Source organism: Panthera uncia, assembly GCF_023721935.1.
Source record: "Panthera uncia isolate 11264 chromosome E2 unlocalized genomic scaffold, Puncia_PCG_1.0 HiC_scaffold_20, whole genome shotgun sequence".
In the NCBI taxonomy this organism is placed as follows: domain Eukaryota; kingdom Metazoa; phylum Chordata; class Mammalia; order Carnivora; family Felidae; genus Panthera; species Panthera uncia.
In genome coordinates, this window is record NW_026057589.1 from 16,162,802 (window position 1) to 16,174,696 (window position 11,895).

Here is an 11,895-nt window from a genome sequence, read left to right on the forward strand (position 1 = left end):
ACCGAATTGAGTTTCCTAGAACATTAAGTGAACTTCGGAGGTCCAAAGCAAGGGCTTAAAAACTGAGGTCCTCACAGAGAGACTCCAAACTTCCTGGACTTTAAAAAAAGAAAAGAAGAAAGCAGGTAAAACCCTTAAGCTCTTAGTTAACTCTCATACACTCTGAAAAGGCAAGTCAAGTAGAAAATGTAACCGGAATATTTAAAAAAAAAAAAAAAAGTCTAACCCGAGACGCAAGAACAAGGGGCCACCTTATGCTGTGGCCAGCCGAGGAATTGAAACATTTCGTCAGCAGGACGCCAGCCAACCTTCACACGCACTTTTATAAAGCTGGCCCATGCCCTCCAGAGCAAGATGAGGCTGCCCAGTCCACTCGTCTCTTAGCTACTCCAGAGGAACTGGCAGAGTGGTCATCAGACTTACTCAAGAGCCATGGCAAAGAACGGGCTTGTAATTTACATCCTGGTTATCACCTTACTCCTGGACCAGACCACCAGCCACACATCCAAATTCAAAGCCAGGAAGCACAGCAAACGCCGAGTGAAAGGTAATGGGGCTTTTCACTCCAGCAAAATTCTAGGATTGCTCAGTGTGGGGAGGGACTGGGCAGTGTTCATTTCCCAGCTCTGCCGGGAAAACTGTCTCCGGTGATCGTGCCATGCCATCATGTGGATATGGCATTTCAGAAAACAGAGTGACCTTTTAATTCTCTGGGACAGTTTGATACTTCAAAGAATCAGCAGTAGGCCTTTTGTTTTTAACAGAAAAAGTTTCTGTATTGTACATCCTTTGTCAAGTGAGCTCAGCCACACAGAATGTTCTTTAGAGTCAACATAGATACGTGGATATCTGGTATTATGAATGAGGAATCGAGTAGAATAGACTGATTAATAGAGTATACCGTCTCATTCTTAGATATTGTATAACTGTTCAAATGTATTTGTAAGAGAGCTATATACTCTTATTAAATGTGTAGGTAAGGACACAGTTATTGTGATATGGCTTCTGTTTCGTCATTGGTTATCACGTACGTATGTCTTCATACCCCTGACAACATAAGGACAGTCTATGCTACACATTTAAGCCTTTTCACATCAGAGAGAAATTGAACCTCTTTTTAAATTTAAAAATATTTCTTCATGCGAAGTCATATCATGTTCGAAAACACTGTAATGCAGAACTGAGTCTCCTAGCAATCCCCAAATCTAGGTGGCTCGAATTGAGTGAAGAGGTAAGAAAGAAAAAAACAGGGGCACCTGGGTGGCTCGGTTGGTAAAGCGTCCAACTTTGGTTCAGGTCACGATCTCACAGTTTGTGAGTTCGAACCCTGCATCAGGCTGTCTGCCGTCAGCAAAGAGCCCATTTTGGATCCTCTGTACCCCTCTCTCTCTGCCCCACCCTTGCTCTCTCTCTCTCTCAAAATTAAAAAAAAAAAATCCCGCAAAGAACAAAGGCAACAGTAATTTATTTGCAATATGCTGAACCATAGCAAGAGGAAAAAAGTATCAAGAGAGAAGCAGAGTGATGTTTTAGCTCATCCCCTGAGTTATTTTCATTTTCCTCTCAGGATATTTCAGGGTGAATATAATGACACTATTTCCTTCTCAAGTTCACTGCCTTAGTAACAAAACATACCAAGGGTACCCATGGAGTTCAAGCCTGGATTTGGCACACAGCATGGCCAGTGGGTTGGGTAAAAAGGAGGCTTGTCTTGTGTCCTGCTCTGAATATATTACAAAGTGCCCTTTTCAGGGGGCATTTATTTCTAAGATTTAGATCTGATGCAAGGTTTCTTCAGGGGGAATCTCTTTTCCTTATAAAATACTCAAGTTTCCTGTTCCCTCTATTGGATGGAAGGTTAAAATACTTCTCACGAATGATAAAGCATTTGGTGAAGATGAGAACAGGGAGAGCAAAGACACTGTGTGATGGGGCACTTTCATTGCTAGAGTCTCTTCACCACTGGGAGGCAATGGCAAAGGAGTGACCATGGGGGGAGGGGTGGGGGATGGGGTGTGAACACGCGGACCTGTGTGTGTGTGTGTGTGTGTGTGTGTGTGTGTGTGTGCCCGCGCGTGCTGTGGGGGCGTTTCTGAAGCCATTCAGCTCAGGTGGCGCCGAGCTCCCCCAACCCACCCCCACCCACTCGCAAGAGCTCACTCATGCTTCTTTCTGTGTGCCTTTTTACTGACTGGGGACACCTCGTAAACATCAGCCTCCCCAAGGAATTTTTGCTGTTAGGTCAGAAAGCAGATTCTAAACCAGTAAGTGAAGCAATAAGCGTGAACTTACCGAACACTTCTCTTTCCACTAACACGTACAATTTTAAAATATTTTAAGTACCTGGGAATGATACCAAACTTTAGAAATGCAAAAGGGAAAGCCATTTGTTTCTCTCCCAACCCTCTCCACAGAATTACCCACTGTTACCTGTCGGGAAATAATATTACCAGAGTTTCTCTAATGCACAATGAAAACTTGATATTTTTAAACAAATAAGCATTGGGTATTAATTTCTTTCATCTATTGGATCCTGGCTATCCACATAAGGCATACGTCCGTCCCTTTTACAGCCGCATAATCTTCCATTGCAAGGCTGGATCGTGATTCATGTACTCTGTTCTCTCTTGGTGAACTTCTGTCTGGTTTTCAATCCATCTTTTTTGATCCAATGCCTAGGTGAATGGCTTTGAACACATATGTGGACCCCATGCTAAGGTAGGACGTTAGGAATACACTTCTAGGAAACGCAGGTTTAGCACACTTTCCAATCGTCTCCCAAAATAATGGCATCAACCCAGGCCGCCTTGGTCTTCAGAGTATGAGAGTGACCATCCCACACACCTGGACAGCTTAACATCGCATCATCGGCTGAAGCTTTGCTAACCTAACCCCAAAACAGAACACGTCTCTTAATTTGCATTTCTTTGATGGTTAATAAGGTTGACAAATATTCCTTTTCTGGTTGTTAATGAGATTGAGGAAGAACTCCTATGTTTGTTTCCTGGTTGCTTCCCAGGAATTATTTTTGCATTTCTGTACTGAAACTACTTTTGGAGAAAAACATCAAGAAAATGAAAGGAAGCTTTTTTCTTTTTTTTCTTTTTTAACTCAAAAGGGTTATTGAGTGATTTAACTCCAAAAACAAAATTTCCGTGGTATTTAAGTCATAGGTCTTAATAAATTATGTGTCATAGAAATGAATAAAATATATTTTTTACAGTGAAATAACTGTTCCCTGCATTCAGTGTATACAAAACACATCCACGTTTGTCACAAAGGATAGAAAGCAAAGCCAAGCAACCTGGATAATGATTGCCATAATGGACTCTCAGGAGCATATTATTCATGTGTCTTCATGTTAATTACAGTTTACAGCTTCCCTGTGGAGGGCACTTAGTTATACAGAATGGAGCAGGAAGCTGAGAGGGAAGGGCTGTGACATTTGTATGGTTGACAACTTCAAACTTGGAAGCAAGTCTCCCGCGCTCTTTGCAAACCTGGCCTCCAACAAACAGTCGATGGGCTTGCATTCTGAATGCACCCTTATATTTACTCTGGATTGAATGGCCTCCTTGAGCAAATTCAGGGGTTACTGTATTTCTGAGCTGAGCTACTGGATGCTTTGAGGACTGATGTGCACTATCAAGTGAAAAGGAGGTGGGGTCTACTCCCGGGTACCCCAGAAAGCATTTTCCTAACCCAAATGTGGGACCACCTGGCTGGCAGATTGCAAGTTTAAGAGGAGGATGAATCAGCGTGCGTAGATTTGGGACCATCCTGAAAAATCCAGGACAGAACACAGATTCCCCATATGGCATCTACATAAGGAGGCAGCTGGGGACAGTTCATACCAAGCTTCAAGCGTCTCCTCTAAGGCCATGAGCCAGGGCCCAGGAATTACTGTGCAAGAGCAGATCAGAGTGATGTGAAGAGAACATACTTGGAGGGAGAGAGATTCAAATCCCAGCTGCGCCGTAGCGGCTGGCTGACGTATGGCAGATTAATTCGGCTTTCTGTGCCTCTATTTCTTCTGTGAGCGGAGGATAGTGATAGTGTCTGTTTCATGGGAATATTGAAAGAATTAAGCTCCTGGTGCACAGTATATGCTGGCTCTCAATATTGTTTTTTTTTTATTATTTCTTACAATTTATTATAATTCCTGCCTTTGAAGAGCTCAAACTGTCAATATCTAAGGCAGTCCCTATCAGTCCTAGGATCTTGTTTATTCATTCTATTAAGCATCAGGAGCACCATGGACAGGAAGACGTATGAAAGTGCAAGTAAAAAATAATTATGGATTTAAGTCCTCTCAAGAAAAGTAAAAGGTTCAAAGAAAGAGATTAGCCTGATAGATGCTAATACAGAGAAAATAACGAGAAGAGGTGTCTAGAAAAAATATTTCAGCTCAATAAGGAAATGGACAAGAGTTGGGGCAACTGTGTTCCAGTTGGGAGGAACCCAAAGGAAAGCGTCCGGAGATGACATACGTTGCTCTAAGATGCTCTGAAAGTCAACAGGTTGGATGCCTGATGGAGGGCGAGTCCCACAGGATGGGGCTGGCAAGGCATAGCAGCCCTGTCTCACAGGAGGACCTTCTGGTTTTATTAGCACAACCAAGCTCTATGCGTCTTCCTGGCCGACTTCCTTTCATGCGTTAATTTTCATGTACACTGGGGTCAGTTTCATCAAGACCACCCCCACCTTACATTCTGGATCCCAAAGTTTTATTTTATTTTACTTTTATCTTACTCTAATCACATACTTTTCATTCCTCCTACCCCACCCCCACCCCCTCGAAAATATCCCCCAGAAAAGGATGGAGACCTGAAGACTCAAGTTGAAAAGCTCTGGAGAGAAGTCAATGCCCTGAAGGAAATGCAAGCCTTACAGACAGGTAAGACCCGACCCATCCCCATCGATGCTTTGTCTCAAAAGAGACAAGAAAAGAAATTGTGATTTGCCAGCAATTCAAGCCATACCTAGAGTACACGTCAAGTCCTAGGTGAAACCTTTTTATTTTTATTTAATGTTTACTTATTTTGAGAGAGAGAGAGAGAGAGAGAGAGAGAGAGAGGGAGAGGGAGAGGGAGAGGGAGAGGGAGAATATGAGCAGGGGAGGGGCAGAAGGAGAGAGAGAGAATCCAAAGCAGGTTCAGTGCTGTCAGTGCAGAGCCCAACATTGGGCTGGATCTCACAAACTGTGAGCTGAAATCAAGAGTCAGACGCTTTACCTACTGAGCCACCCAGGCACCCCTAGGTGACATCGTTTTGAAAGAGTCATTGACAAGCCAGAGGTGTGTCCAGGAGAGAGGATTCAAAAGCAGGGGAGACAACTGTTTTTGGGAAATCAGCTTGGTTTTCCACTCCCTTCTCCTATATATGGCTGGTATAGAAATAAAAACAGGCGTGTCAATAATGCATTTTAAAAGTGTGTTCATAATTCTTCTCTGATAGGCAATGAAACAGAATTGAAGCAAGTATTAATGGGCGAAAATAATTAGCATTCATCAGATGTTTATTACGTGCCCATTGGGAGATCTGCTGAGGTTCAACTAAATACAGGATCACAGGACTCACTTGGGCCACGCTGTGCATCAGATGCAAATGGAAGGACATTGGTTAGAACCACAGCTTTGCCAAAAGAGGGCAGCATTCGACACTCCTCTTTGCAAGGGGCTAGGGCTCCCAAGCAGTGGATGCAGCTGTACAAGCTGTTGTCCCAGAGCTACACTTCTTGGCTCCCAGGCTAAAGGAAAAGGGAGCCACACTGGGTGGGTTCAAGAACAGCCCTTGCTCACAAGACTCACACCCCCGGGATCCAAATACCTCACATAACAACTCCAGAAGAACAATTTCAAGGGTTCTGCAAGAGACCTGTCCGGTTACAAGAGTTAGCACTTTCAGGGAAAACTACAGTTATGGCTTCCTATCAAGGATTTATAACTCCCAGGCCAGCTGAATGTTACCAGTTCAAGGTTATTTTCACCATAAGCAATGTTACTTGATACTACTACTGACATATTCCTTTTATCAGGCTTCCAGGAACAGAATTCAAAAGTTAAAGGAACGTCAAATGCCCATGCAGGAAGCAAAAGGGTTTTATTAATGCTTTACCCACAATTGGGCACTGTAAATACTTCATAAACATTAACACATTAATCCTCCAACAATTTATGAGATAGGTGCCGTTATGATTATCGTCATTTTATATGTGAGGAAACTGAGGCACAGATAAATTAAGTATTTTCTCCAACAGTTACACACCTAGTAACTGTCAGAGTGAGGTTCTCCAATGCTTTTTTTTTAATGCTGTTTTTCACATTTACTTATTTTTGAGAGACAGAGTGTGGGCAGGGGAGGGGCAGAGAGAGAGGGAGACACAGAATCAGAAGCAGGCTCCAGGCTCCGAGCTGTCAGCACAGAGCTCAAGGCGGGGTTCTGTGGGATCATGATCTGAGCCGAAGTCGGACGCTTCACCGACTGAGCCACCCAGGCACCCCTCTAATGCTTTGCCCTAAAACTATCTTTATGTTTGGTTTATCCTGGATAACCTAAACAATATTACCAGGGCTGAGTTATCTACGTAACAAAACCACTGTCTCTCCATATGTCAGCTCAGACTTTTGTCTGTTTTGTTTTTTAAATCATTATGAAATACCAGTCCCAAAAGTTCCAAGGAAATTCAGCACACAATGGAGCTATACAAACTAGCAAGTAGGTATGTATCAAAGCAGCATGAGACTAAAAACCATGTTTTGAGGGTGGGGTGGGACAGAGGTGGGTTTATGTAATTGTGATCATCTATACTACGTAAGTTACATTTTTACATACTAAGTTGTTACAATAACAACTTCTATAAGCCTCAATATGTAAAGACAAGAGCAATACAATCTCATTTCATGGGACTGCTGTGATTATGACACAAGTTCATTATTATAAAGTGCTTGGCATAGGGTCTGACACATACAAAATCTCCAATAAATGTTAACTCAGCATTATCATCACATATCATTCATTCCACAGATATTAATGGCCGTTTTCCAAGTCCAGCCCTAGATGTCTAACATTCAAAAAGCCTCTTAATATATCCAATTTCACATCTTTACAGTCTGTCTCCGAGGCACAAAGTTTCACAAGAAATGCTACCTTGCTTCGGAAGGCCTGAAGCACTTCCATGAAGCTAACGAAGACTGTATCTCCAAGGGAGGAACCCTGGTGATCCCCAGAAACTCTGACGAGATCAACACCCTCCGAGACTATGGTAAAAGAAGCCTGCCAGGTGTCAATGACTTTTGGCTGGGCATCAATGACATGGTCACCGAGGGCAAGTTTGTTGATGTCAACGGAGTCACCATCTCCTTCCTCAACTGGGACCGTGCACAGCCTAATGGCGGTAAGCGCGAAAACTGTGCTCTGTTCTCCCAGTCAGCTGAGGGCAGATGGAGTGACGAGGTCTGTCGTAGCACCAAGAGGTACATATGCGAGTTTATCATCCCTTAATACACCCTTTGCAAGCTCGGTCACGATTTATAGGCTGATGGTTCACAAGAGGAAGTCAGAATTGTCACATGGGCATCTGTGCCCGTAGGAATACAAGAGATATCCAATTTCGCTATCACGTTTCATTGTGATGTTGCCCTCTGTGGGCTACAGATCAGAAAATAATGATCCACCTACGTGCACACTGTTAATGTGGCTTCCGCAAAACGGGCTCTCAAATCCTCCCCAATTTCCTAGGCCCTCTCCCTCATCCAGAAACCAGGTTTGTGTTAAAAATACAATATCCAGAAAAATGAGCTTAGGCTAGAAGATTTTCTCTTGGAAGTTTAGCAGACGTTTTATTGATGAGAACTCTCTAAATCAGAGATTCAGGGTGCGGAATAATCTAGAAACCTCTCCGCCTGATGCCCCATCTGTTCCATCCCAGTCACAGCCCCTTGCTGGCCCGTTAACCTTTCGGAGTGGCTGCATCCCCTGGTGGGACTTGTACTGTGTCTGCCACTTCAGAATACAGATTTCTCAGAAGTGTTCTGAGTTAACTTTCTTTTCTTCAAGACCCTCTTCCTCCACCATATATACACGCTGACTCCGAAAATGCTCAGTCATGATCTGAAAAGGAGCATATTTGGTCAACTTCTAGCCCCAGCCTTATGTTACGAGTTCTGACTTGAATGAGTAACCCAAAGGCAGACTGTATGAGGAAATAAAATAGGAAAAAGAAAATATGTCTACTTTTCCCTTGCTTTCGTATCGTTATCCTCCTGGATGAAATGGAGAGCTGATATTAAATATGTCAGCTTCCTTTTTTTATATACTTTATATACTTACATATATTTCAACAAGCATATATTTAAGTTTATTAGGGGCAATCTATCTTTGGAGGTTGAACATTGGATTTCAATAGTACTATTTTGGAATGATATATCTATGCAATATTTTATTCTGTCAAATGCTATTTCCATTAACTAGTTTAACCAGATTGTGTAAAATAACCTCATTGCCTAATAAGAAATTACAAAGCTTAGGCTTCTGGGAAATGGGCTTCTTAGAATCCAACAATTCTAAGTATATTATGTTCTTCAAGTAAGTGTCATTTTTTCCCTTAAAATATTTTTCCCTTAAAATATTCCCTTAAATATGTCTTATGAGCAATATCCTTCTCTGCAAACATCAATTACATGTGCTTGGAATTAAGTTTTAGTTTCTTTTACTGCATAATAATAAAGCCTGAGTTCTGATCGATGTGAATGTATTTGGATGTTGATTATAGTTATTCAAACTATGTTGGTTTATATCAAACTTGGCACAATTTGGGGAGAGGAAATACCCCGCATCTGATTGAACTGGTGATTTAGATGTCTTAGGAGAATAACTTTATATGACAATAAAGACTTAAAGTCTGGAGGGAGAAGGGGAATATTAAAGGGAAAGTTGTACCTACAACTGGTTTTGGTTGACCCTGACCAACTCTTTCCAACACAACCAGAATCTCCTTAAAGATTATGACAACAATGAAATTAGTAGACATTAATGGTATTCCATTCTCATCATATCCCAGGTACTGTGCCAAAGTTTACATGATTCTCATTAACCTCCAGAACAACCCTGGGAGTTAGGCTCCAGAATTGTTTCATTCCATAGAAGAACAAAGTGAAAAAAGAGAGATGTGGTGACATGCCCCACATCACATGCAGTTATGAGCAGAATCTAAAACGTTGACTCAGATCCTACATCCTTGGCAATGATGGGGGAACTGAGATAATGTCAAGCCTGTTCAAGTGGGCAAGGAAGTGGACTCTAATCGATTTCTTTTTTGGGCTAATGTTTTAGTCAAACAGATGACCTTTTTTCTTTTTTAATTTTTTTATATGTATTTATTTTTGAGAGACAGAGTGAGACAAAGTGAGACTGGGGGAGGGGCAGAGAGAGAGGGAGACACAGGATTGGAAGCAGGCTCCAGGCTCTGAGTTGTCAGCACAGAGCCCGACGCGGGGCTCGAACCCACAGACTGTGAGATCATGACCTGAGCTGAAGTCGGACGCTCAACCGACTAAGCCACCCAGGTGCCCTGAAACAGATGACCTTGATAAGTCTGAGATTGTTTCAAAAGGGCGAATAAAGACAACCAGCGATCATATAAATCAGTGTCAGAGTTTGGGTTCCCAGGAGAAGAGACTTATAGATACTAAGATGATCCTTCTCCCAAGTACCCCAACCAGAAAGAGCAAGAGAAGACATTTAATTCAAAAGAATCGATGAAGGTTAGTGATGGGAAATCAAAATGAGTTCAGCATGAGGAAGAGCAAGCAGATGGACAGGAGACAGAGCAAGACAGAAAGGAGTGGATGAAGAAATTATCTGGTTTGCCCAAGGCCAAACTCATGATCTTGATTTCATTACCTCCCCAACAAATTATCCCAAAGCCACACCCACAAGATTCCCTAACCTAGGTTTCCCTTTGGTCTGTTTGGCTTGTGGGGCACTATTTAGGAAACAACAATTGGTCCTCAGGCAAGATTCATAAATAGGTCTTAACTCTTAGGCCAACTTTTCTGTCTCCATGAAAGCTACCAGACTAGGTAGAGAATGTGGACAAGCATCCTAAAGTCTGGCGGAAAGGGCAGCCTGAGAAATTAGTAATGTCTCTCACAAGTTCATGGTAGGAGGCCATCAACATTCATTAACATTGTCATCCCTTGGGTTAACACTTAGGCTTCCTGAAGATATCAATTATATTCAAAGCCCAACAGTCAAGGCCCTACAAGTTTTCCCAGGAAGCTGATTCTCATCTCTAGAGCGGTGCTTCTCGAACTTTGTTGTGCTTGCAAATCACCTGGGAAATCTGTTAAATTGCAGATCACATGGGTCCGGGCTAAGGTCCCAACTTCAGCACTTCTACCGTGAAGTGAAACCACGCCCACTAGATCACGCACGGCAGTCTGACTGCAAGGGCCTGAAGCTTTAGTTACTTGCCCAGAGAATCTCTGATGGATTCCTGAAAGTTTGTTTCACTTTAGCTCAAATGTCAAGGGTAAGATCTACAGTTCGTCTGAGCGAAGAACAATACTGAGAGCAATTTTTCTACTTACCACAGATGCCATCCATATCATTAAGTGAGGTACAAGGTAAAAATCAATTAATTAAAGGAAACATCAATAAGAGAGGCTCAAATTCATGATGTGAAGGAGAACTTATTGCAATGCTTAATGATTTCTTTCTCTTCCCTAGCATTGCTGAATAGCATTTCTTAAACTAAAAATAAAGTTATAGTCTTTCCTGCTCTGAGGGTAGTGAAAACTAATCATATCCTCAAATAAAGCACATACAATGAATGAAGAAGCCACAAATTCAGCTAGTCAAGCAGAGAATTTAATCTGATGTCAGAAATTCAGAGGGTACCTACTGACTAGGTATTTGCTAGGCAATATTGGAGGAACAAAAAGGAAGTTATGGTACCTACACTCAAGGATATAAAAACATAGCACACAGGAGGAGAGCAAGACTATCCATTGGAATCTAAGAAGAAAATATTAGTACTTCTGTTCACATATGGAAGCTATGTGGATTTACAGCTTATTACTATGTAGTTTAAATAGAACACCACAAAATGGTCAATGATTTAAATAAGTTTTTCAGGGGCACCTGGGTGGCTCAGTCGGTTGAGTGGCCAACTCTTGTTTTGGCCTGGGTCCTGATCTCGTGGTTCGTGAGATCGAGCTCCACATTGAACTCTGCACTGGCAGCATGGAGCCTGCTTGGGATTCTCTCTCCCTCTCTCTCTGACCATCCGTAAAATAAATAAAATAAACACTTAAAAATAAATAACTTTTTGTGGAGAAACACCAAATTGAATATACACTAATGATAAAAAAACACACACACACATGCACACACATGAGAAAGCACAGATGACAATTCTACTCCTAGTGTGACTGGTTCCAAGAATCGTACACAACTCAAGAAAAGCCAGGTAGAATCTTTTCCAGTGGTTGCCCTCTGACACCAAACAACGAAACTCTTTCTGCCGGAGATGCTACATTGGAACAGTGAATTTAGGGCTTCTGGCAGAATTCTTTCCTTCCAGATGGATGCAATGTGCAGAATGAAGGAAAACAAAGATGGTGATGATGGGAAATGATGAGGTGGGGTTGGGGTGGGGGGAGAAATAAGCATGTGTATGTGTGTTCACATCATGCTGAGTTCATCATCTCTTAGGTCCCAGTTTCCGTTTCTGTAAATCCTATGAGCTACTCCAATCCCTTCAAGCCACACAAGACAAGATGAGTTATCTTTTCCATTTGAACTAGTCTATGTTGGCTGATTGCCCAGGTTAGGCTATAATCTCACAGAGCTTCCCTCTAGATAGGCAAAATACACAAAAAATAAACAAGG

The 11,895-nt window shown here is 42.2% G+C and overlaps 1 protein-coding gene across 1 annotated transcript; it reads left to right on the forward strand.

Moving 5' to 3' along the window:
• Positions 1-345: 345 nt before the first annotated feature.
• On the forward strand, positions 346-8,723 carry CLEC3A (C-type lectin domain family 3 member A). Its single transcript, XM_049622486.1, has 3 exons — positions 346-547; positions 4,814-4,897; positions 7,112-8,723. The coding sequence occupies exons 1-3, from the start codon at positions 433-435 to the stop codon at positions 7,501-7,503; spliced, it is 591 nt and encodes a 196-aa protein (XP_049478443.1). The 5' UTR covers positions 346-432; the 3' UTR covers positions 7,504-8,723.
• The last annotated feature ends 3,172 nt before the right edge of the window (positions 8,724-11,895 follow it).

Excerpts from the sequence above, each read along its gene's own strand:
- CLEC3A (XM_049622486.1), top strand. The coding sequence starts at position 433 with ATGGCAAAGAACGGGCTTGTAATTTACATCCTGGTTATCACCTTACTC. Across the intron at positions 548-4,813 it reads CAGCAAACGCCGAGTGAAAG|AAAAGGATGGAGACCTGAAG; the intron begins GTAATGGGGCTT and ends AATATCCCCCAG. Across the intron at positions 4,898-7,111 it reads AATGCAAGCCTTACAGACAG|TCTGTCTCCGAGGCACAAAG; the intron begins GTAAGACCCGAC and ends ACATCTTTACAG.